The 27,592-nt window shown below is 42.4% G+C and overlaps 1 protein-coding gene across 2 annotated transcripts in view; it reads left to right on the forward strand.

Annotated features, from left to right (window-relative positions):
- The window catches only part of phc2b (polyhomeotic homolog 2b), a 56,480-nt gene that overhangs the window by 20,717 nt on the left and 8,171 nt on the right, over positions 1-27,592 (forward strand). Inside the window, exons 3-9 of one of the 2 annotated variants that reach the window (XM_084062874.1) lie at positions 2,409-2,561; positions 3,312-3,389; positions 3,733-3,897; positions 6,799-6,921; positions 7,989-8,298; positions 19,037-19,329; positions 20,091-20,496. In XM_084062874.1, the coding sequence (XP_083919000.1) occupies positions 2,409-2,561; positions 3,312-3,389; positions 3,733-3,897; positions 6,799-6,921; positions 7,989-8,298; positions 19,037-19,329; positions 20,091-20,496 (1,528 nt within the window). Of the gene's footprint in view, positions 1-2,396; positions 2,562-3,311; positions 3,390-3,732; positions 3,898-6,798; positions 6,922-7,988; positions 8,299-19,036; positions 19,330-20,090; positions 20,497-27,592 lie in introns of both variants that reach the window. The other variant, XM_084062873.1, reaches the window with a different exon arrangement.

Genomic DNA, 27,592 nt, shown 5'->3' on the forward strand with positions numbered 1-27,592 from the left:
CGGGTTCGGGGTTCAAGTCCCTGATCCCGACGGCTTTTGCTGCGTGTAAAGCAAAGCAAAGCAAAGTTTGTTGTTTACCCAGGGTGTCGGACTAAGCACGAAGCTTGTTTCCAGCCGGACCCTGCATGGAAGCCTTGCTCAAGGGCTATTCAGCGGTGATTCATGATTGATGTGATGAATTGGGGAATCGAACTAGGGACCTTCCGGTATCAAGGCCGCCCCTCTAACCACTAGGCCACCGCTGCCACTCCCCATCTTTCTCTCTCCCCATTTCCTGCCAGCCTACTGTCCTATCAACAATAAAGGCTTAAAAAGCCCCCCCAAAAAAATCTAAAAAACTGAAAAAAAAAACAGAACAAGGAGCATAATGGCAAAAAGGGTAAATTGTGCTGTGAGATACAAACTGAAAAACCCAACTAAATCCAAAAAGGTTGCTTGGGCTCTTATCCCCTTTGTCCTCTGTTGTAGTGCTCTTCACCAGAATTGCAGAATTATCCCCTTCCACGACAGGGGTCACCCTGTTTTTTATGCTGTGACAATGGCACTCTGGCCCGGTGGATCCTCTTTCCAGCAATGAAGGAAGCGCGCGTCATTGTCACCAAGCAGCACACTCGGCCTAAAGCCACAGCGGTCGTTTAAGATCAGCAAGGGATTGAATGAATGTGCCCGCTGCGTACAGAATCCTCTCATCCCTTCTTTCAACTTGTTTCCCATGGGGTTTGGGTCGGGGTGGTTTTATAATCCATTAGGCCACAGGTCAAACTTGCACTCTGGTTGCCCCGGCAACCAGGCGGAGACTGTCATTCAATGTCAGGGATGGTGGGTGAATAGAGACATTCTGGTGCACGTCTGCGCGGTGAGCTCTGTTCCTGGTGAAGGACGGATAATTCTGTGACCCCTTCCCTGCAATTAACCTACTTGGAAAACATAGACATTTCTCAACACTGAATGAATGGAGCAAGTTATCTTCAGTCTACTTGCTCTTACCTGGGGAAAGCTACATGTTTTATTTTAGACATTGTTGACATGTTGTCTAGACATTGTTGACATGTCTAACATGTCTAGACATTGTTAGAGATTTTTGTAGACAGTGTTGACTCTTGACTTGCGTACATTTTCCCTGCGGTCTTGTTTGTGCCACCTGAATGTGAGTTATTCAAACGTAGCAAATTTCTTAAAAAACAGTGTTCTTGCAGAAGGCTGTCCCTTTTCATTAGGCCCACATTTATGGTCTGTTAACACCAGCTGTATTCATTCCATGCTGCTGAACAATTACATTACTGCTGACAAACTAGAGGCCTGAAACCATAAACAAACACCCTGACACCTAGAAGGTTTAATCATTCACATTTTTGGAACTCTAAATCAACCAACCGTAGCATTCGTGTGTAATAATAGGTGAACATTCGGTGAAAATGGCAGATCAACAAACTCCTAACATGTCACGTTGGAGGTGTTTTGAGCTTGTAAATCGGCTATCTTTGGCGACAAGGTTTAGTGTAGAGGGGGGAAAAGGAAGGGACCGAGTATAAATTGATTATTTCTTAGCAATTATTATATTGACAACTTTTTTGATGACTCGAATAATCGAGAAGCACACATTTGTTTTTATTATTTGTAAACAGAGGTATATGAAATCTAATCAATGTGAAAATGTTCTTAGAGATTTGTTTATAATCGACTAAATGGATTAGACTGATTGACCACTTAAAGGGGAAATCCACCCATTTTCAATATTTAACTATGTCATTAATATAGCATAAAGGAGTTGTGTGGAAATAAGAAAAAAGTTCCCCCCTTTCTGTGTTGCCTTGAAATGGAGGATTGATTGTGGGTTTAACATTGCAAATTACAACATGATGAGTCATCATGTTGTAATTTGCAATGTCAAGCCAACATAGCCGATCTATAAGCTAACAGCTCACATGATGCTTTGTGAGCTTGTAGATCTATTTTTGCTATTTTAAAATCATTTTGAAAGAATAAAGAGAGAAACTAAAGTCCCCCCAAAATCGATTCTTTTGATTAAAATCGATTAAATCAATGAGTCCGATTAACTGTAGCAGCCCTACCACTCAACCAACTCCCACCACGCTGGGCAAGACCTAGCCGGTTGAGTGTCTAAACGGTATTGGAAGTACCGGAATTTGGCGGAAGTACCGCCCAAGGAAATGATGTTGACACTTTACAAATCTGTTTACATTCTCCGTAAATGAAACGAGTGTTGTGATTGGTCGAAAAAGATAGTTTCCGGGGGGAAATATGTACGACGGAAGTTCCGCCCCCTATAGACACTCTGCTTTAGGTCGTGCCCAGGCTTTTCTCTTGTCAGATGAGGTAGGCTGGGGAACGACGGGCTAACTCCACACTGTTTGTGTTTGTGTCCCTTCCTGAAGGTGATCCATCAGGCGCTGCACGCCGGCCGTCCCAGCACGGCAGCACAGTACCTGCAGCAGATGTACGCGGCCCAGCAGCAGCACCTCATGCTGCAGACCGCAGCCCTGCAGCAGCAGCACAACCTCAGCACCGCTCAGCTCCAGAGCCTGGCTGCCGTGCAGCAGGTCAGCAGCACATGTTTCAATTTTTTGGCCCTGGAACTAAATATTTGACAAATGTTCGCTTTAAAAAATATATATTCAAAGATTTGCACACATTTTAAAAAATAGCAGATCTACAAGCTCATAGCTATCTAAATAGCTCTGCTATTTTTGAATAGCTAAAGACATCTAAAATGACAGAGATGCGGTCCCGGATTGAATGGGTTAAAATGTATTCATTGATGTTAAAAAGTGAGATTAACCCACGTAAACCTGAGGCCGATTCTACAAATCGTCTGTCAGGTGGAAACCTTATATGTCCAGAACTGTTAATTCAAATTCAAAAATAGCAAAAGTAGCAGATCAACAAGCTCAAAAGTGCCGCGTTTTGAGCTTGTTGATCTGCTACTTTAGGTACTTTTGTGTGACGCTGTAGTATGATCAAGTAGGGTGTTAATTTATAGAGATAAGAGGTTTTTTCAAACATCATCATCACACCTGTGATCCTTATAGGGCTGCAACTATCGAAAGGCGCCGTCCTAGTTGGCTCTAAATATCAGTCCATATTGCCCAGCCCTATACTCTGTACTTTCTACCAAACAAGCTGATTCGATGCAACTTACAGTACTGAATTTGACAGTTACATTTATTTGACCAGTAATTCACAGCTATGAGCAGAGTTGGATATAATTACAATTTATGCTTGACTGGAGGTTTATTTATGAACATTATTAACAAGCTCTTTCTCTCTGTCTATCTGTTCCCCTGCACCAGGCCAGTATTGCTGCAGGCAGACAGAGTGTCTCCCAGAACAGCACTTCATCACAGCAAACAGGATCCTCCCAGGCTACGGTGAGGGAAATGTACAGTCTCGTGGGCTCAGTTTGACAAAAAGGCCGTTGTCCGATCTGTTATATACAAGCTCTGATGCTTTTACAAGCTCAGAACGTGTCGAGATGTGACGTGTTGTGAGCTTGTAGATCGGCTCTTTTCTTTGTTTTTACGGAACATCACTGTACGTACGCTGGAGAATAACAGGTTACAAGTGGTTAATCAGACTAATTAATTTAATCAGTTTTTAGCTAATTTGTTTACCTCTGTCGAATACAGTAGTCTGCTGTTCATACATTTTCCTCAGGAGATGTTTACCAACCTCGTCCCTCTATTCTCCATTGTCCTTGTTTCCCCCAATCAGATCAACCTGACCACCTCTCCAGCTGCAGCCCAGCTGATCAGCCGAGCGCAGAGCATCAGCTCCGCCCCCCCCACCAGTATTTCCCAGCAGGCCGTGCTGCTGGGCAGCCCCTCCAGCACCACCCTCACTGCCAGCCAGGCACAGATGTACCTCCGTGCACAGATGGTGAGACAGCAGCTGCAAGCAGGGCACCGGGAGGTCACATGCCCACTGGCACGTGTACACGACTGCTTAACTCTATAGGTCTACGGGCAAGCATTACGTGTGCACGCAAGCGAGCGCACAAACTCACAAACCTATGTCCTCATGTATACAGAATGCATGCGTAAATAACGTGATATATACAGTATGCTCTATACTGGTTCCCAAACTTTTTCCTTGGAGGCCCCCTTTCTTACATCTTTTTTATTTTTTATCCCACGTTTTTGTAACACCTTTTTTTACACCCAGTGCCAATTGTCTATGTAATCCTGGGCACTACCTTCCCTCTGCCAACCTAGGGAGGCCAGAGCCGAGCTCATGCCTCCTTCAATGCATGAGAGCCAACTGACTGACCCTTTCTTACATCTGACAAAAGCTGAGACCCTCCACATGTATGCACACACATGCGTACGTACACCAGAGGTTGTGTTAGACAGTTGGTTTTTTTTGGCCAAGACCGAAAAATCGAATTCCCTCCGGACACCCTGACCGATTAAAAGACGCACGGTAATTTATTATTGTCACTGTCTGCAAATCAGGCACATTTCAAATCCTCTGCGCCTCTCTGTAGCTGCTTCTCTCTTTCTCTCACTCTCTCCCTCTCTCGTGCATTGCACTGACGTCGGAGAACTTTCACAGCAGACTCAGAGCCGCTCTGTGGAGTTACTGTGGAGTTCCGTGTGGAACTGCCATGGAAAATCTGATGAATACACAAAGTTGTCTTATACCACAAATCAAGAACAATGCACACGCATTTCATTGAAGATGAAAGCGGAGACAACAGCTGTCCATTTCAGCACCAGGTCACGTAGCGTTAAACCAGGAAGATGCACGCACGGTCCCAACCCGTAAACAAACATCACCACTTGAATTTAGATTCTTTACGAGGAGAGTCAGGAGACTATAGTAGAAGATCACTACAAAAGCTTATTCAACTTTCCCAAAGTTGCATCTAACAGATGCATGGACGTAGTTCCCGATATATAATTATGTCGCCATACGACCATAAATGGTGAGTAGCCAGCCTGTATTTTGATTCATTGCTGGCCAGATGAATCAATCAACCAGAAAGATTTGCGCAGACCAGAATTTTAGACTATTGCTAATTACCGTATTATGTTTTACCATAAAACCAATGATGCATGCAGCACCTTGTTGAGAAATAATTACGCACACAGCCACGGTCACAACCTGCGCGATTGTTGCTTAGATAATGAAGCCCCTTATGCAAGATGAAGCTGTAATTATTTTCTATATCCTACTCATTTACATTCAAATTGTTTTCAGTCCCAAATATAATGATTTAACTGTTATTATTGGCTCCTTTTACACACCTGCTTGTCATTCATGCATACAAAATGATTATGTCTGTTATCAGATGTCCGATAAATTGTAATCATTCCGGACACGGTGACCGGCAGTTTAAAATACTAGCACGACCTCTGGCGTACACATATACGCACACACTTGTGTTAACCACTTAAGCCCCATATACTTCTCTTCTGACCAATAGCGAAAATAGCCTAGTAGATCGGCTATTTCTTAAGCTTTTTTGAACAATATTGAGGAAACATGTTTTCTGTACGACAAGTTTGACTGATATGTCATAGGGTCCAGGGAGCATACAGGCAGACGGTGGATGAAAGCGAGTTATGATTTTGTGCAACACGTGTACCATTTTGGACTACCTCCTCCAAACAGAAGGGGAGCCTGGACCCCAGGTTGGGAACCTGCTCTACGACAAGCTCACAAGATTTCGGCTCTCAGGCTGCTCTGCCGTGTTGTTGTTAATGAGGTTCACCCGGCTGGTCCCGCAGGATTAATTACAAACACGAGGAAGAGCGTGCAGAATTTGCATGCATGGATTACATTTACATTCCATGCATTTAGGTGATCTAGAAAGACTTGCAATGAGTACGAAAGTACTAGGACTTTAGTGCCTGTATACACAGGAAGGCATGGCTGTTCATGGACACGTTAGCTATCACAGGGATCGCATCTGTGACATTTCACTTACAGGACGGCCCCATTTCGGTGGATATAGCACCCCTGTGTCCCTAATGTGTGAGGACATTTCAAGCTTTTTTTTAGGCTGTTTATCCTGTTGAGTTGTTTAAAGACCCCACATTTAAGCAAGGAGGATAACATTCATTTTCAGTGCTCCGTCCAATTAGTATATATTTTCATATTGCTGGAGAAGGGTAAATTGGAGATGTTACTCTGGCATGAGTTAAGCCTAATTTATGCTCAGTCACATGATGGTGGTGTGTTCTGAAAATGTTTGACCCAACCCATGGCTGACCCATGGCTGACCCAAGACCCAAGCTCACAACACGGTGTGGTGTGGTGCGATGAAATATATGAATCAGGCTTTTGCTGGTACTTAGGGCTCAGTTGTGGCTCCTCATTAGAATAAACAAACAACATTGGTAACTATGCAGAGTCCGTCTGGCAGACATGGAGATAATTACATTTCTGAGTGCAGTCTAGTTATCTAGTCTTCAGCACATGTGGTATTGGGTTTGTACTTTCTGCAAACATTTATTTCAATTCAGGAAATGTTTCTGCTAAGTGGGGAGAGTTTTTCCAGTTGTCAGTTTTAGGGTTAGGCCTTAGGTTGAGGGATAGTATCAAGTTGAACGTTAACACATGTAGTGGCAATGTTGGGGGAATTTTTGAAATGGACATTGTGAGGAAACATTTTCCGATAAAAATGTACCTGGATTAGGTATTTAGAGTTGAGGTTAAGGTTAGAGATGAGCCTGATTTATGCTTAGTTGTGCACTGGTATCATGCACTGAATATAGCGGATCTACAAGCTCACTGTGTGTGTGTGTGTGTGTGTGTGTGTGTGATTGATTCCAGGCCCAGCAGAGCAACCTTGTCCAGGTGGCCAGAAGTCTGGGCCGGGCCGTTCCTCTCTCTCCACAGCTCATCTTCACACCAACCGCAACAGTGACAGCCGTCCAATCAGAGGGCTGCGCACAGGTAAACACCATTGAAGACCGTTCAGATGTAGGGGAGAGACAGTTAATCGAACTAATGGATTTAATGATTTATAAAACGATAATGTGATAAAAAATAAAATGTATTCAATCCCTATTTTGGGCATGCCATTATAGGCGATGCGTTTCCAAAAAATATCAAAAAATGTCAAAAATTGTGAAAATATTTGATGTACAAAATCACTGTGGAGTGTTGTGTGCTTGTAGATCTGTGTTGAGGGGGTGAGGCTGGCTTCTTTTGAAACACAACAGCTTATCATATTTTGTTTAGCGATCGCACCAACCACTTTAAGCACTATATACTTTGTCCAATGGTGATTTGATCAAATATAAGATCTATAATCTCCCAACATGCCCATCGCAACGTCAGATAAACTAAGTATAAATCAGGCTAACTATTTATTTATTCATTATACATTTTTGATTTTTGAATGAGATGCCCAAAATGTGTTTGTGGTTCAGAATATTCAGTAATCTAAAACAGTATTTTTGTAGTAACAACCAACTTGCACCAGAGGGCATCATATGGCAGGCAGATGCTAATGGCAAATACTAAGTGAGCATTTACTGTATGTGATAAAAAAAAAACGAATTGACAATGAACATAATCTAATGGTAACAACATAATCTTGAAAACAATGAGATTTCTGTCATAGTTTTTCCTAATGAGTACACCTAAAGCATCACCTCATGTCTCAGATAGGTAACAGAAAATCACACTTTATTTAGATTAACTACACTTGAATAATCAACCGAGGAACTCTGATACGGATGTAAAACACCATAACCACTTAAAACCCAGCATCCGTATTCTGGGGAAAACCTTCGCAGAGAGTAGCAGATCGTGAGCTTGTCGGTCGGCTATGTTCAGTGAAGATATTTATTTAATATAGAGCGAAAACAGAAAGGTCACCTGCCCTGGTGGACTCTGCCCAACAACATATGGGGTTTAAGTGGTTACATGATCATCTCACCCAGTTCTAACAACTCTGTGCATCAATAATCCTCCTGTGCATCAATAAGCCTCCTGTCCCTTGTGTGTCTCTGTAGAACCAGGTTCAGAACCTGGCCATTCGCGGCCAGCAGGGGGCCACCATGTCCTCCTCTCAGACGCAGACCCTGCAGGCACTGAGCTTGAAGCAGACCCCTGTCCCCATCCAGCCAGCCTCATTGATCAAGAATGCCAGCCAGGGGACCCAGCCGCAGGGCTCTGTAGGGGGGAGGTCGGCCTCCTCTTCTGACAGCCTCATTGAAGGAGGGAGGAAAGGGGAGAACACCGGGGCAGCGGTCACTGAGGTGCGAGCCATAAACATGAGCCGCAGTGTCACGGCCGTCAGCGCACCGCCGCTTATTGCTCCAGGTATGTAGAGAGCGACCAGCTTCAACTTCAAAATGGCTATACTGCAAACATATATTATTATCGTGTTTAATCCATTAAGATCTGGAACCCATCTGTGTCATTTTTTTTTATTTGAGCTAAAAAGCATTATTTTACACTTTGGCTATTGTTTTTTTTTATCGTGAAAGTGTGTGCAAATCTATGAATATATATATATATATATATATATATATATATATATATATATATATATATATATATATATATATATATATATATATATATATATATATATATATATATATATGTATGTATGTATGTATGTATGTATGTATATGTGTATGTGTATGTGTATGTGTATATATATATATATATATATATATATATATATATATATATATATATATATATATATATATATATATATATATATATATATATATATATATATATATATATATATATATATATATATATATATATATATATATATATTCTTTTAAAGCGAACATTTAAATTTATAACTCAAATCTTTGCTTCTGGGGGTCCCTGGAACAAAATATGTTCAGATGGGGTCAGCGGCCAAATACATATCATTTTGGGGGTCCTTGACATGAAAACGTTTGAGCACCACTGATATAGAAACATACGTTTTTCAGAATACTGTTGAGATTTAGGAGACATTTGTAGAATCGGCTTCAGGTCTTAATGGTTTAATTAATTGCCATTTTAGACAATCCTTTTGGACACTTCAGTACATACACGTACCTTTTATTGATCTATAAATGGTCAAAGTCAGCAGCCAACAGACAGTGGCCGACGGATGGAGAAGCTAGTTTCCTTTTTCTGTGTTTTCGCTTTGATTTACAGAGATTTACAGTCCATGGTCATGTTATCAGTATCAAGTCTGATACAAGAGATAAAAAGAGATTGCTTCTAAGAGACTTGCTATTTTTAGCTGGTATGTGGGTTTTTCTTCTTCTCTTGTACGCAGAGATAAAACAAAAATATTCACCGCTGTGGCTCTTTGCTGTCATTTTCACTGGCTGATACATCAAATACTGCCAAATGGTCTGCAAACCAACGCACTCCCACTCCCTTTATGTAGCAGATGTACACTCCAAGCCTAAAATTATTCTTGGGGCTTCGGGCAGTCACATCACATATAGAAGCATTGCCCCTGTGTTTACAGTAAGATAAGAATAGAGAGTTGTTGCTCCAACTGCCGCTTTTTGATAGATTTTTCCACTGTATATGTGGCATGTCTGGACCTGCACCACACATAACCACACACTCACTCACTCACTGTGTGTGAGAGGAGAGAAGGAGAGTGTGGCTGATCCCGTCTGGAACATTGCAAGTTACACACTGCACATTGTCTCACTTCTTCCCCCATGATTTCATCCCCTGCATCAGAGGTGTATTTTATTTTCCCTCTGACACTTATTATACATCGTAACCACCACCACAGGGCTTATTATATACTTTCAAAAATGTTTAGAAATAGCGAAAATAGACGATCTACAAGCTCAGTGTGCGGGAGCTTGGGGATCAGCTGTTTTTGCTATTGTTTTCACGGACACTAGGCGCTTAAAAGTGGTTAAGTTGAGATTATGATTGTTACCCAATTAACTAATTAGGCCTAGGCTATTTTTGAGAATTGTAAGTCTTAGCCATACAACTGTAAGGTCAAGAGATACACAATCTTGGTGTCTATGGATAGATACCACCTGGGAGAATGTAGATCAAGTTTTGTAGTAGCCATCACCAGGCCAGAGTGACAGCAGAAATTCAAAATTGTACCCCGGCCTAACTCTGAATTGCACCTCCTCCAAATGCCATGTAGCCAGTAGAAAGTCTAAATCTAAATTGTGCCAAATGGCTTTTTTTTGCCTCAACACAGAGATTCTGAATGTAAAATGCTACTGATTTCCATTACAAAAGAAAATGATTTACTATGAAATGATAGCCAAAACTACATGAATGGAAAGCTGTGAAAAACACCACCACACATGAGCCTTTGTAGACCAGTTATTGTGTGCCTGAAAGGCAGCAGCTTTTTCCCTTAAAAAATATATTTGAATGCATAAATAGCTGTGAATATGCCAGAAGTTTACTCTGATTAACTTGGAAATCGACTCACACACTTAACTTGTGTAGTCTGTTAAGTGTGCCACTTTCTCTCTCTCTGTGTATATGCTTGTGTGTGTTATCAGCGACACTGAGCGCTGGCTGTTACGTTGGTGTTTGTGTGCGTACGCTCCAGGTCGCTGCGGGGGGGATTAGTTGAGCTCATGAGCGCACAACTGTGGCTTTGTCTGGCTTTCTTGCCATACTGGATTAACATGAAATGAAAGCGGGGATGGGAGCTGAAAACCTGGCTGCGCGCTGTCTGAAAAATTAACATGGGTTGCCATGGCAGCCAACCACGAGGGACAGGTGTGCTTGTGAGATGCTGAGGGGAGAACATGCTGTGGATTAGGAAGAGAGAACGGGGCCATGGTGGGGCTGCCGGAACTCAAAGCAGGGTAAGGGCTTTCTCTTTACAAGTTGACCGTGGCTGGAAGATTCCGAACTTTGATTTACGGCATCCAATTATGCAAGGAAAGTAGCGTTGTTTTATTACAGGCCCATGGTCACCCGCGATGGTTACCCGTCACTGTCAGTTTAGACAAACCAAAGATTTGGCAGTAAAGCTAGTGGTACATGTTAAGGGAAATAAAGTATGCAAACTGCAAAGAAGTTGATTATTATGTTTTGCTGTTCTTCAGAACGAAGTGGGCGTGAACGCCAAAACGTAATGAAGTCGGCCACTTTGCGAGCTACTTTGCGGTGTGCAGACTTAATTTCCCTAGTTTTCAATTATGTTTATTTTGTCCTGCAGCTATCCTAAATTGTTGGACATGGCATGTTCTATTCATTGCATAATAAGTTGTAGATGTTACCCATAACATTAGTTTTCCAATATAGGTTGTATATGTTTTTAGGCAGACATGTAGTGCCCGGGCTATGCATCTTCATTCAACCACATGAACCTTGGCGTCCCTTTTCTGGAAATGTAATAATTGACTAACATTGGTCATTTTCAGTGATTAGTTATTTTTCGGTGAAGAGATTTGGTATAGAGGGAAAACATGGAGTGGGGCCAAGTATAGACCCCTGGGGGACACTGGTCACTGGTAAGGTTTAAGTGCTTACAGAACAGAGGTGTAATATCTCGTAGTCTCATTGTCGACCTCACTAATGCTTAACCTAAAGCCAACCTCTGCCCCCTGGCTGGGCCACACCATCAAACACAATTCGAGTCGAGACAACACAATGCACAGTCAGAAATAGCAGGCGGTTTACTGTGTCGTGGACTCGTTTATGTTTGGTTTGGGAGTTGTAATTGAGCTGTTGGAGAGAGGGGAGAGAGCAGATCTTCTGGGAGCTGTGTCGCTGTTATTCCAACCGCCACAGACTACAGAGGGGGATCGTTTTGCTTGACTACTAGGGAGCGCACTGGGAGGCAGCTGTTCCACTGTATGGTTCATTGTGTTTCTTTAGCATTTTGATCTGCAGGCCAAAGCCAGCAGCACCCTACAATGTACACCCACAGCATGCAACAACTGCCAAAGCCCCAAAAAGCACCACCTCATAGGCTAAATGGCACAGATTTACACAGAGTGATGGCTTGTCTGCATGTTGGCTCATGAATGTAGCTGCAGGCAACTGCATCCATCAACTGCCAAGTTGAAGTTGGACATGATTATAAAAAGAAAAGATGTGGGAAGGCAGGCAATGCTTTTGTTATAAATATGTATTACACGGTTTGGTTGAATGCTTGATTCTGATTGGTCAATCACTGAATTCAGCGGTCAATCACTGAATTCAGCTGTGTGTTATTTCTGAATAATGACCGATGAGCTCTATAACAGACCGCTGTCTAATCAACCTGCTGCGCTGCTTGATTTTATGCCGTATCCAACACGGTAGCCATGTAAACAAACGCACAATGTCATTTACAACTAAACATTGCTCTCAAGAATGTTTTTGAAAACGTTTGAAGCGAGAAATAGGCAACATTTTATCAACACCTCCTTGTTATCCGAGATGACTGTTATGGAATACTTTCATTACTGTAAGCAAGAAAATACTTTGTTTTGTTGTTACTTTTAGGTCAATTTATTAATGAATGTATTAAGTAGCTGTGTAATAAGCGGGATAATTGATGGCGCGCCGGTCATTGTTTAGAAATAACCCCCTTCAGGATCATTAATCCCCTCGGGTTTAATAATCCTGTCGGGGGTTATTTGAAACTTGCCCTCACTCTCCCAATAGGCCAAGGAAGATATATATATAAAAACATTTCCAAAACTGCCTCATGGTGCTGTTGGACCTTCCCTGGATTTCTCATTATCTCTGGGATCATGTATTCAAGATGTAATCAGTCTGATTTGCCAGATTCCATTCCATTTGGCTATGACTATGACAAAATGTAGGCAACCCGGCCTGGGAGAGACCTAGACGTTTCTAGTGACAAAATGTAGGCAACCCGGCCTGGGAGAGACCTAAACGTTTCTAGTTCTGACTCGGATTCAAGTGGTTTTATTCGTTATAACTGGGATTCACTTGGTAGTGTGCTGCCTCCCTCCCTCCATTCATATGCTGCTTTTTACATGCAGATTATTTCCTCTGAACTTTGACATTGATTTGATGTGCCTAAAGAGAGAGGGGGAACAACATCATTACATAAATGCTCTTTTAATTTTTAAAGCATATTTAGTGAGGATGGATAGGCTGTGTTTGCTATCAACCCACTCGTTCAGTCTAGATAGAAAGTGTCACACTGAAGAAGTGAGCCAAGGCAGTGAGTGGCCATGGTGAGAATGTGGAAACTCTGGGATTTTCCAGGGATGTTTAAAAACCCATTGGGAACATGTATGAGTGTTCTCCTAGAGACAACAACAGATAAATACACAGGCCTACAGACACATAGCTATGGGTGTGTGTACGTGCTGTGGTGGTATCGATATACTGTTTATGTGTATATACTGTATAATACATATATTACTGTATATAAGTATGTGTGTGGGCGTAGGGGCATGAGTCACTCCACTCCTTAATCCCAAGGCCTTGAGGGGGAATAGCATTTAAATTAATTTCCCTCTCTTCCTCTCCTTCCTAGACCTCTCTGTTCCTCATTAAGGGGCCTGAGAAAGCTGTTGAGATTCACTGAGAGGGCTGGTTCTTGTATCCGGTCTGCACACTGTTTTAGAAATCCCCCTGTTCTGTTCAGACCCAGTAGATTGATGGATGTTATTATTCTCCCTAAGCATCTGTTTATGTTTTCACTCTAGTGTAAACCATCCTACTGTATTAGTCCAGTCAGTGTCCCAGTTGGAATGCTAGTGTCAGGCTTCATATTGAAGGACAATGTAATAACCTAACCCTAACCTCCTACTCTAGGCCTCCATACTACTGAATTTCAAAATATACTAACAATTGCCAACATTTTATGAAGCTCTCTGGGACCCCTAAGAATACTTTTTTGGACAACATGATTTGGTCCAATATGGTCTGTCAATGTTTTTTATTCCTTTATAAATCTATATTTAAATAAATAGCCTTGGTAACTAATGGTTCCCGAGCCATGTGGCCCATAGGTCAGGAGCCTATCTCTTGTTTTCCTTAGTGTGAGGCAGCTTGATGTATAACTACACCCTCCATGATGCTAGTATGTTGTAGGAACTTACCCAATTCCAACCTGTGATGCTGAGTATCGAGCAGGGGCAGGGTATTGGGTACCATTTTCAGTTAAGTGTGTGTGTGTGTGTGTAAACATATAATTCACATCACGTGTCTATTGCATCCAGTCCTACAATCTTAATGTTACTACTTTTCACAGTTGCATTTCTAGGGCTAGCATAACCTCGTAGCACACTTGTATTAACCTACGGCATATTACAGTATTCCCCTGGTTAAGAATTCACTCTTAAAATGTCCTTAGACCTCATGCAGCACGCAACGTGTTTACAGTCACATCAAGCATATGACAGTGGGTGTTCAATTGCTGTTCTATCAGCCAGGACGAAAGCAAGAATGAGATTGTTTTTGTTTCTCACAAAGAGTGAGCTCAGATCAGTGAACTCATGTCCATGTTTCCCTATGATGTCTTGTGTGAGGGGACACTAACCTGACGCTACCAGATCCAAACAGCTTGCTCCACAAATTGTTTCACAGCTTATTTAAACCTGGTTACTCAATACCGCCACCTCTGGCAGGGTCAGGTTAAGGGGACACACCAGTATGTTTTATCTTTTTACTGACATTTTTATCCCACGATTTTTGTAACCCATTTTTTCACCCAGTGCCAATGCCTAAGCTGTAATCTTGGGTGCTACTCTCCTTCTGCCAGCCTGGGGAGAGCCCCGAACTGAGCTCATGCTTCCTTCAATGCATGAAGAGTGAGCAGGCCGCTTCTTATCACCTGACAGGGGGAGTTTCCCCGGTAGGACGTAGCGCATGGAAGGAACACGTTATTCCAACCAGTTCCTATCCACTCCATCAGGCTCCCCGGCTGACCAGGGGGAGGCAGTATAGAGACCAGGATGACTGCATCATGTTTTTTGTGAGCGTACCTACCCTAGGGACTTAGTGACTTCATCAATATGACTTCATCAGCATGATGTCAAAGATCCACAGGGAAGCCACGCCATTTTTAGACCCTGTGGGCTGAAATGTGCACAGCTACAGGCCCACCCCGTCTGCAATACCGTAGGCTACCCACATTCCTTGTATGTGGTTTCCACTGCATACCACCACATGAAAATAAAAACACTTTTCCACCAGGCCCCATGACATTTAACGGGGCTAAAGACATGCACCTCTGCCTGGACAGAACCGTCTACATTTTCCATGGCGGGTTACATACTGTGGTAGGCGGTGGGCGCTTCACAGGAAAATGTTCAAAACCAGATGGAGTCTGTCCCAATGCAAAACATGCAGGGAAAGGAGAGAGTAGAGCCATATGAAATCCGTTTTATTTTTTTCCCAATTCCGTTTTATTTTTTCCCAAATTCTGTTTTTTCCATTTTAATATTTCTGAATTCTGTATTTTGCTTTTTATGCTCATTTTTACCATAAAAAAAAGTGTCTGGTAAGTGGAAATGAATAAATGTTCAAGATATAACAGTCCATACATGGCCCTTGTTGTGTTATACGCAAAAATGTTCCCAAAATAATTCGGTGACTTCGGTCTGAGCATGCGCAAAATGGCGTCGCGCATGTGTTATTGTTTCTATCGTCTTTCTAAGACTATTTCTACGTGGATTTTACTGTTTATAAAGTAGGATGTGGCCATGCAAAATGGTGGTGTCCCGTGGATTTGTAAAAATTCGCGGTAAAAAAAAATATTTTACCGCGATTTTTTTTTTTTTTTCCAAATTCTGCAATATTCCGTGTTTTATTCCAATTCCATTTTTATTGGTCATTTCCGCGATTCCGTCCGCGATTCCGTTAACACGGATTTCATATGGCTCTAGGAGAGAGGGTGGTCTGGGAGACAAGCACTGGCATATTTGGCGGTAATCCATCCCCAGATTGGTGGACGCGCGGGCAGACGGACGGGTGGGTGCGGAAAAAAATGGGGGTGTTAAATGGCACGGCAGCACACACTGTTGTGTTCACACTAGTCATCATCTGACTAACACTACTGTTTATCCCTGGGCAGGAGAGTTGCTTATGTGCTAATAGTGCTTGAGACATGTGCTAGCACTTGCGAGGGCTTCCTGTTGAACATCCCTACGAAAAAATTACAATAGAAGAAATATATATTTCATTCTACTTTGTATACAATGACTAAATTCGTCCTCACTGTTTCCTGCTTGGTTGAGTTGAGAGACTCTTAAGGAAGGAGGCAGCGAAAGAATTGGGGCCCCACTGACTCACCACTGACTACATACTGTATAGTATGTCATAGACAATTGGCTGTGCAGTGGGTTTCTCTCTCCCCCAGACAGTCCTGTGAGTGTACTTACCCCGGGGCTACTTTCGACACTTTCAGGAGCTCTTTTACACACACACACACACACACACACACACACACACACACACACACACACACACACACACACACACACACACACACACACACACACACACACACACACACACACACACACACACACACACACACAAGTATGATTGATGAGGCTTGTTTGAAGGATTGCAGGAAGTCATTGGCTTAGGTTGTCATTTTGTCTGTGCTAGCCCGGTGCTGACAGGCGGTGATGGATACACTTTGAGAGGGTTTATGAGTAATAACCAGGGCCAAAACGGCAGCAGCAAGCCTGTCCGCACAGCTTTCAACAAGCTCTTAATATTACATTCTGTCAACAAGGGGCACACGGCCGACGGGTTAGCAACTAAACAAGTTCCTTTTTGTAGACGTCCACTTTATTTTCCTGTTTTCGTAAAGCCTTTGTATATTCTGCTCCTGATACACTGGGTTTGGACAATGATGTGTATGGCATCAAACAGTGCACGATTCAAAGCAGGTCAGTTGGTCTTTCCCTTTCTTTCTTTTTTCTTTTTAAATGTACCGGTAGTGATGGGGAGGGTAAAATAAACACTTTGGTCCCAGCAAGCAAGACCTCTTGATTGACATTATTATGCAACCTCATGCTCCTCGTAGGAAGAGCCCTTCTGATTTTGGTGACCCAATAGACTTTCCTCTAGTGCCATCCTAACTTAACACCTCATCCTGTCGGCCAGCGAGCAAGCGATCTGACGCCGATATCGCATGAGAAACTGTCCTGATATGGAGAGTCGGCCATGGTGTTGCGACATTGCCTGAACCAATCAAATTAAGTAATGAATAACTATTGAGAGGAAAGGAATGTCTCCGCTTCATGAAGCTACAACATTGTGCGTACACACACACACACACACAGTCTCGTTCAGATATTACCTGGATACACATACATGCACAAACGGTAAGTATAGACCGGTGAGACCTAGTTCCTTCCTTGAGCAACTATGTTGCTTGACTGTTTGAACCACCCTGTGATATAAATATGAAGTAATGAGCGTCTCACTGTACCATTTGAGGACTGTTTGAACTATACTGAAATGGGCTATAAATATGAAGTAATGAGCGTCTTACTACACAATCCTGAAATATAATATGAAGTGCACCAAGAGAAATGTGAACTAGAGCAGCTACTGTGTTGTCCGTCCACTATGCCATTTGAACATCCAATTACTTTCATACAACTTTAGACAAATCAAAATAGCTGTATGCCAGAAGGCTGTCAGTGAGGATGGGACGTATGGCCAAAATGTATACTGGCACAAAATATGTAATTAAACCTAATAGGATTGCCACAAGAGAAGAGAATTAACCATCATGATTTTGGACACCACCTGGCTTTTCCACCCTAAAGCCAAAGATTTTGCAGTAGTGTAAGGATGGAACCCTTGTGTTTGGGTTTACGGAGCATTACATGGGCTGCTAGCGGGGCTGCCAGACAGTAATTATACTGCCTGAAATATTCCCGTAAAGAATATCAAAAACTGACTGAAAATTACTATTATTGCAACAGCAAAGTAAACTGTTTCATCCCATGTTTGGCTTTGCAAAACACATTAAGTGTTCATTTAATCGAACGCTGCCTTGGGGTTGTGGTTGGTCTCTGATTTCCACCCACAAGCTTGCTTTTCTAGTCTTGCAGCACTATGTTCATGTTGTCAACTGGAAAAGCCTGTAATCTTTGTAGCCACAGTAGTAGAAGTTTGCTCCAATGGCATTGCCACAGTATAGTCAAAGTTGGGCCACCTGCAACAGTAATCTACAGATGAAAATATCATCAGCTCTAAACTTCTGTGTCAAATGAAAGTAGACTTCATTGTCTGTTGGTAATTGTGCTGATCATGTGCTGTGAAATCAAACGCACAAATTATACAAGAGAATACAAAACATTTCCTGTGTGTGCGCTTGTGAGTCAAACACAAACACCACAAATTCACAGTACAGTTTCAGATTAACCCCAAGCTTGCATTTCCTGTGTGTGCGCTTGTGAGTCCTTGTCAAACACAAACACCACAAATTCACAGTACAGTTTCAGATTAACCCCAACCTTTTGGGGTTATTCCCCAAAACACCGGGGTTAAGATAAGTTGTGTGAAATGAAGTTCGAACTACAGAGGAGCGCATATCCCTGCCAAAGAATCTCTGACATCATATTGATGATTCCACCGGGACGATGTCAGTGTGGAACTGCATATTTGGGCAGGACTGACGAAAAGGATGGTGCATCTGCATATGAATTCACAAAATGTGAAAAATATTCACACACAACATAAAATGTATATTCACAATATGTGATCTGATCGGCCTCTGATCAGTGTTGCCAGATTCTGTGAGAGAAACAAGCAACCAGGTCTAGGAAAACCAGCCCAAAAGAAGCGACTATGGGCCACATGAGCACTTTAACATATACATCAGCTATTTGAAAATAGCAGATCTACAAGCTCACAACGCCTCGCGATGCGACGCGTTGTGAGCTTGTAGATCGGCTATTTTCAAATAGAATCTTGCAGGGAAATCGTAATAAGCAGATCTGGCAACCCTGCCTCTGATAAATAATAACATTGAGAGGACGAAGACATTGTAGGGTAACTGGACTGGGGTACGTACTGTACATGGTTCTGGGGCCAAGCGTCTTAACCACTGCATCAACTGTCATTACCATCTGCATCCTTATTCTTGTCCCCACAGCGTACCCCCAGATTCAACCCCACGCTCTGGTCCACAAGCAGCAGCAGTTTGTGGTGCAACCAAGTCAAGCTGCCCTCAGGACCCAGGGACAGCTGCTGCAAACGGCCTCCATCCAGCCGTCGCAGCACCCGGTCCCAGTGCTGCCCAAGCCTGCGCCCCACCAGCCATCGGCACCCAGCCAGCAAGCCACCATCTTCCACTCGCTCAGTCCCCATGCCCTCCACTCCACCCTGAGTCACGCCAAGGCCCAGCCTGTCCAGCTCACCGCCATCAACCTTCAGATACAGCCGACGGTAAATAGTTACTCACCAAAACCACAAGTGTAGCATGTGATAATGCAATATTAATTTCGGGACTGCATTCTGCAACCCTACTGCATACAGCATTAGCGCACTGGTGGAATTCAATTAGAGTGCATATACTGTAGGTCTGGGTCCAGGGATGGCCACTATATACAGTACCATCACAGGTAGGAATGCACCACACATTCCTACCTGATCATATATGCGTTAATGCCATGATCGGCTGATCCCTGTAATCTAAATTGTATCTCAAACAAACAAACAAAAAACTCTCATGTGTAGATTCCTGCTGTAAAATTGTGTTCTCTAGATGGTTATACATAGACTGTTAAATGATCTTTTTGGAGGTCTGCTACAAGAACATGTCAAACGCTGATTAGTCTCGCGTAGCCAGACGATCGATCAGTGAATCTCTGCCTACCGATGCGTCTGGTGACATCTAAATTCAATGTAGGGGCTCGAACTCTGTGGAACCATTGCAAAGACTTTAGAGCGCTCCTTCAAATTGGGACGTGATATGATTTGTTTCTAAAGCAGTGGGTATAAGTTTGTTAGCATACGTTTTCTCCGCTGTCTAGCCCAGGCCCCTACATCGAATTTAGATGTTACAAGATGTATCGGTAGGAAGAGATCTCAGTTCGTCTGGCTACATGAGACTAACACCTGATCTCTCTTTGCATTATGTTCTGGGATAATTTATCTTTACATGTGTTCTTCTACTGGCCTTTTGTTTTCCTGTGATGCATGCCTAGGCCTCTCGAGTGGTTCAGGACAATAAAGATAAGCCCACCTCACTGGTGGTCAGAGAAACGTGTTCCATCCCAGCTCCACAGCCGTCGCAGCCGCAGCAACTGCAGCAGCAGCAACTGCAGCAGCAGCAACAGCAACTGCAGCAACAGCAACTGCAGCAACAGCAACTGCAGCAGCAACAACAACAACAACTGCAGCAGCAACTACAGCAGCAACTGCAGCAGCAACAACAACAACTGCAGCTGCAACAACAACAACAACAACTGCAGCAACAGCAGCAGCAACAACAGCAGCAGCAGCAGCAGCAACAACAGCAGCAGCAGCAGCCTACACCTTCTCCACCACAACCCCCCAAGCCTATAGAACTGCCCAAGGTTGACCCAGCCACACCAGCTGTCCAGCCACAAGGTAACACATCAGCATTTATGGTTTTCTACTAAGTATATAGAATGCCGGAATGAAACACACCGCTGCCTCCCATCATGTCAAACTCAAGCAGTCCTTTTAGGTGCAATGGTTTCGGCTGATTCAAGCATTCCAAGTGGTAAGTGGTAACTTGCACACAAGAAACGAGGTTGGATTCCAACATGCCGTGCAGCAAACGTTGGCAAGTGGCTGAATGCCATGAAGCCAGCTCAACCGAATTACTTCACCATTGTGCAATATTAAGATTGGTAGCAGTTTCACTACTTTTGTGTTCTGTAGGTAGCTTTTACCATGCTCTAAAAACTTAACCAATGTGCTAGTGCACCATTGTGAGTCAAATATTTACACTTTTAAGTTTTAGATAAAACACTAGTCAGTCTGTGTACTGCTTTAAGAAAAAGATGGGTAAATATGTTTGTTGATAAAGTGCAGAATTATATTCCTTTTGGTACTCTTTGCTGTTCAAGCACCTTGGCTGAGCTGCCAGGTTGCAGCCGTTTTTAATTCTTTATACTGCTTTAAGATGAACTTTTTTAACCATTTGGCATATCTTGAGTTGTGCTGATGAAGAAATGTAACTGAGGCTCGTTTGCTTTTCTTGTGCTGTGCTTTCAGTAGAAACATGAAATCGGGGGAAAGGAACAGACCAAGTGTATACCCCTGGGGGACCCTGGTCAATGAATATATGTTACAGTGCATAACATGTGGAAAACCCGTCAATTTAGGAAAAGCAGAAGGCGCGTGTCTGTCAATGCGGCCGGGTGGGGCTACCGCACGAAAGGAACACTCCCTCCCTCGGAATTGGTTAGAAAACGGCTTTGTTTTTTGTTTTGTTTACTCATTTAGAAACAAAAACTTCTTCTGGGATGGTTTTCTAACAACCTGATACTAACCAGACAAAAAGTTTTGCATTTTAACGTAATTAATGAGTCACAACAGCTGTTAGCAAAGCACTCGTTGTGTACTGCGGCAGCATCAAAGCCAGCAGCATCAAAGCCTTGATGCTCTGTCTTGCGCTGAAAAACAAGCACTCCTCCTTCTGCTTTTCCTAGATTGACATGTTTCCCGCATGTACTGTGTAACATACATACTGTATGGTTAATGGATTGATGTGGGGAATCAATCCTGTGACCACTCATTTATGGGACTGAGTAAGGTGACTGGCTACCCGCCTAGAGCCAGGTTCGTCTTGAGGTTACTTCTGTTAAAGAGGAGTTTTCCCTTGCTGCCTTCACCAAGTGCTTGCTCATTGGGAAAGCGTTGGGTCTCTGTAAGATTTGGTCTTGACCTACTCTGTATGTAAAGTGTCTGGAGACAACTTGTTGTGATTTGGCACTATATAAATCAGATTGATTGATTTGTTAAATTTGACATAATCCCATGACATACTAGTGTGATTTGGTAATGGCATATGTTGGGGGCATCTTATATCTTTAGAATAAAGAAAATTAAGTTCTCTTAGTGATTATTCAAATCAATTGATTATTTTTTCAATTAATCAAATTAAATTAACAAATTGTCCACCAAAATGTATTTTATTAATAATCAGCTATTTTTTATAATCAATTAGTTTGATTAACTGGTGCACCTCTATAAGTGTATTGAAATGCCCAAGCAAAGCATATTCAAGCTGTACAACGAGGATGCATGCCCTGAGGAACTGTGTTAGGTCTAATGCAATTTTAAAGACTGCAATTGCAAGTATCAGTAACAAAATGCCAAGACATTTCTGGAGGGGCGAGACATTTTGCATAGTCAGTAGAACTTATTTTTACATTGCTGCATTTCTCGCTTATTATGCACATTTGGTAGACTGGTTGGCTCAGAGAATGGGATTAAATTGTTCTTTTGTGTGACGTGTCTTATGCAAAGACAGTGTGGCAGAGATAAGGTAGTGTATGATTACAGAATTATGATACCTTTACAGAGTACAAGCGGATATTGTCCATTTTAGGAGAAGAAAGCTTGTTTCTACTGTGACTGTATGTCCTTCAGACTGTTGGCCAGGTATACACTCTTATTTCTTGTCAAATGAAATACCGTTCAAAGCCACAGAATGGTGTATATGGCCAATATGTGGTGGGGTGTGAATGGATATACTGTAGGGGGTGTACACTCACATCCTCAAGGCAGGAAATTGCCTTGTCCTCTGTTGGTCACAGTGGCTGATAGATTATAAGATACACCAATAATTTTCATTGTTTTGCAAATCAAATGTTTATTTATTTTGAATTACTTTCATGTATTTATTTTATAAGAACCTCTGCATAATGGCTGGTTACCTGTCCAAATGCTCTCATTACATTTACCAGCATGTGTGTCTGGTGCTAATCTCCCACCCTGCTGACTACTGAGGTGATGGTACAGAATACCAGTCTTCTTTGAAGATCTATATACAGTAGCCTACTGTTTACGCAGGTCTCCAGGCCTTCTTGCATGCTGCTGCATGGACCTATTGCACTAGTAGTACATATTGGTACTGTATGATTGGAAAACCAGTCAGATTGAAAAAGGAGTGCTTGTTTTCTTCGAGTTCACCTCCCACGCGGCGGGGCAGGGCCCCCCATCAAAAAAAAAAAAGACGTTTCGGAGGTACCGAAACTAGGGGGGACGATGATTTACGATTCTGTCCTTATTGAGACATAACTTGGACGGCGCTGAGTCGGCTGAAGGTGACTTCGCAACGCTCTGCACGGCGACTCGCCCACCTAAGCTCGCTAGGCGGTGCCTCTCGTGGCTCTAGTCCCCTTCAGACGGCGAAGATCACTGACTCCCTCCTTTATTTCATACTTATTTCATTGAATTATAATGGTAACTAACAATCATGTACAATATTTTCATTTTCTCTAGTCTAACTCTAGAAGGGTAAAGTCAATGTTTCTGGGATTTAAATTAATATAGCTACTACTGGAGATGCCGACTGTTATGAGACTTGTTCACAGGCCTAGCCCACAGCTTTCTTTAACAAAGACATTTTCAGATGGCAGACGAGTAATGACTGAGGAATGATGTTATTAGCTGTGTGTGGGAGGTGGTGCTTCAGCTTCACTGATGATCATCGCCTTGTGGTTATTATGTAACCGCTGTATTTATGCTCCATCGTAGGCCCGTGTCGCGTGGCCGAAAATAGACTACAACAGGCTCCAGTTTGTAGTAGACTCGCCTGTTTTCGACGCGCGACACCATCATTCGACGAAATAAGACTCGAGCTGCCAATCGCAGCACGACCGTCCCTCCGGGCGATGGGATCAGTGGAGTCAGTGTTGCCATGTCCGCTTATTATAAGCGACTTTGGGCTTGTTTTTCTGTAAAGTTGCTTGTAATTTTTGATTGGTACTGGTTCCGTTTTTTGTTGGCTGGTTTCTAAAGTGGTGTTGCTATTTGGGCTTGATTCCTTATGATGTTTAAAACCAGTGGCTGTCAAACATTTTCATGTGAAGGACCCCCAAATTAATATGCATTTGTCCACGGACCCCCCATCTAAAAATACATTATGCCAGGCAGGGACCCCCCCCCCCCCCCCATACAAGATTTATGTTAAAATGTTTAAAAAAATATTCCAAATTTATCAAAATGTATCCAGGATTTTTTTGTGGAAAATAGCAGATCTACTTGTAGATGTATATAGGTTTAAAGTGCTCCTGTTGCTTCTTTTGGGCTTGTTTTCATAGACCTGGCTGCTTATTTCTTTCACAAGATCTGGCAACACTGTTGTGTAGTCCATAGACTTACGGTGGAGTCTCATCGTAGTAACATGTGGTCTGGGCTGGAGAAGGAGAAGGGCTGGAGTCTCTCTCTCCTCCAGAGTCTCCAGCCTGGGAGTCAGTCAGTCAGTGGACCAGAGATCACTTATTATGGAGTTATTATGATGTGACTGCTGTCTCTGAACGTGTTCACATGTGTCGCGGTATGTGTGACTGCTGCGCGCGCGCGTCAAAACAAGCTCACGTTATTGGATATAAAATCAGAAAACACAAGTGAGCGATCATATGTTTCTGGTCGCTCAGAGAAACGGGAAGTTCCAACGGTGAGAAGACTTTTCAATCATTGCTCAGATCGCAGTTGTTTTACTTTCGTTTATGTGTTTTAGCAGTGGTGGAAAGTATCAAAGTACATTTACTCAAGTACAATTTTGAGGATTTTCTTCCCTTTACTTTACTGGAGTATATATAAGTAAATTCCGGACTTAAACTTCTAACCTAGTACTTCTACATTGCAATATGGATACTTTTACTTAAGTAAAACAATTGAGTACTTTTCCCACCCCATGGTAGTAGGCTACGATCGCGAAGAAACGCTGTGATTGTGCGTGGGACGCATCATTGAAAAACTTGATCAACTTTTATCCGGTCTAATGTGATGAATAGATAGTCATGCACAGTGGCGTCAGTTCAGTAAAGCTTTTTCAACTCCATAAAACATTTGGGGGTCAACACTGCTAAAACACTCCCAAAATGCATAGAAAACTATACATTATACCTATTACACAATGGTCTTACACCTACATCACAGGCTACTACATCACACTTACTGTAACATGGTTGTAACAAGTTCTATTCAGACCATAATCACAAGGAAATGAAATGCAATGCTTCAGCCACACATCAGATATGTATTGTATGACAACATGAGCCTTTTCAAATGCATGCAGTCTCAGCCCCTCTATTTCCACATACCATGGCAACAATGCAAGAGAATGAGACAGATACAATAGCGTTAGAAATGTTAAATAACAACATAGGGCATACTTTTTCAAATTAGGCATTTATTTTAAGACTCACAAGATTCATTGTAACGGTTACAACCTAATAGGTTAAACTATCATTGCAAGCAGAAGCTGCCTATTATATAGCCTAATCTCCAGGGGAGAGACAAAGTTGTACAGTATTTATAACTGTACAGTAACATAACCACTAAAATAATTAGGCTAAAAACCCAAACTGAAGTACACCATGTGATGTGCTAATCAACTGTCATTTTCTTTGACATGCACAATTTCGTTTTCAGCACCATGGACTGCGAGCGAGTTACACAGCAGAACAGAGAGAGCCTGCATGTCAATGATATTAAAGCAATCTATTTGACTATTCTATTCACTAGCGACTAGCCTACTATGCAACAACAAAACACAACAGTATGGCATGAACAGACCAGTTACAGACCAGACCAGTTTAACTCCAAACACAGCAAATGCAATACAACATGAGAGAGAAACAAAAAGAGAATAAGCCAGCAGTATATGTACGCCGCCTTATAAGTAAGCAGATGTGTATCTGCTTTTTTGGCACACATATATCTGCAAAAAGGAAGCAAAGGTGTGAGCAAGGCAAGGGCTTTCTTACCTTACGATGAACTTGATGAAAACAGATGATTAATCCATCAGTGGGTAACGGCGAAGCCTCAGATTGGCAAAGTCATTAATAAGTCCATCAGGGTCCAGCGATTTCACAACAGATGCTTCCACGGATGTTAGCATTAGATGGCAGAGTCTGTCATCGCCCATGGTGGTCCTACGGTAGTTTTTTTTTTAACTCTCTTTAAAACGGAGAAGAATCTTTCGTTTGATGCTGTTGAAACTGGTATTGTTGCAGCTATTTTGAAAAGTTTAATCACCTCTGAGAATGCAACCCCCATGGTGCTGAGTTGTGTGAGAACCGACATAATATTCTTCTCCTCGACCTCATTCATCTGAAGTTCAAGGAAAGCTTTTGCAGTTTGGCACTGGGACTGGAGAAGACTCATATCAATAAGTTGTTTATACAGTTGTGCGAATTGCTCCATTCGGATCAAATCCATGAAATGGGTGCATGTTCAATCGAATGCCTGGATTGCATTAAGCAGGACACTATTCTCTGTAAATCGGCGATTAAACTCAGAGATGAAGCGGTCTACTGTTTCAAAGTATAATATTTTCTCTTGGTCATCTCCTGCCTCTCTCTGGCCGATGGGGGATCCAACAATAACATTTGCCAAGGCTTTTTCTGACCCCAGCCAGATTGGGGAGCCTGGGGACTCCGAGTCCGACGACTCCACCTGCCCAAAAGCCTGCTCAGATGCCGGCGAGTCCTCCATTCCTGGAGCTTCACCGCCACTAGCATTGGCTGTAGCATCATTATTTATCGCTGGTGGTGTTGTTGTTGTTGTCGTTGTTGCTCCCTGAGCCCAGCGGCTCGTTAAAGTCGCTCCCGACGTCGCCACTTTCTTCAACAGCTGGTCTGTCTGCTGCGGGGGTTGCTGTGTCAGTCTTTTTACCAAAACAATGCATGGAGAGAGGTCTGCTTCCTTTTCATCTTAACTCACTGTTCACAAGTAAATAAAACAGCCTGTCTGCCATTTGAAAAAACGCGCCTCTGCTGCTTGCTAATTAACAATAATAATGCATTGCACCTGTGTTGAACCTGGTATTCCCAGGCTGGGCCTGGGAATATACCATTTGACAAGATAGGGGAGAATAGGGGAGATACAAGCAGTTGTGAAGAATGAAATACCCTGTGAAAGCAATCATTTTGCATTGGTAGTTATTTTACTGAAATTTAATAACAGAATAATCAACGCAGATAGACAGAGATATTCATGGATTTATTTTTAGTACTTTTAAAGTACTTTTAAAAATATTAAGCCAGGGTATGGCAGCTGCAATACCCTGCCATACCCAATTGACGCCTCTCATGCATATTATATTATAATTCATCAAACAATCTATCTGTGGATGATGTCCATAGAAGCCCATAATAAACGCTTCTGGCAGGTGGATTGGTGTTGTGCTTGCTATATGCATTCATTGTGGTTATTAAATGAATGTTTCTGTATCTGGTCTGTTGCTCTTACATACATTAACCACTTAAGCCCTATATACACTTTGGCCATTTGAAAATAGCCGATCTACAAGCTCACAATGCATAGCGATGCAATGCATTGTGAGCTTGTAGATCTGCTATTTTCAAAAGATTTTATACATTTGAAAACTTGTGAAATGGGGACATTATGCATAATGAGTACTTTCTACTTTTGGTACTTTAAGTACATTTTGATACCAACACTTTTGTATTTTTACTCAAGTAGAATATAAATGGTAGCT

This window comes from Gymnoscopelus microlampas (assembly GCF_963454915.1).
Source record: "Gymnoscopelus microlampas genome assembly, chromosome: 7".
NCBI lineage: Eukaryota > Metazoa > Chordata > Actinopteri > Myctophiformes > Myctophidae > Gymnoscopelus > Gymnoscopelus microlampas.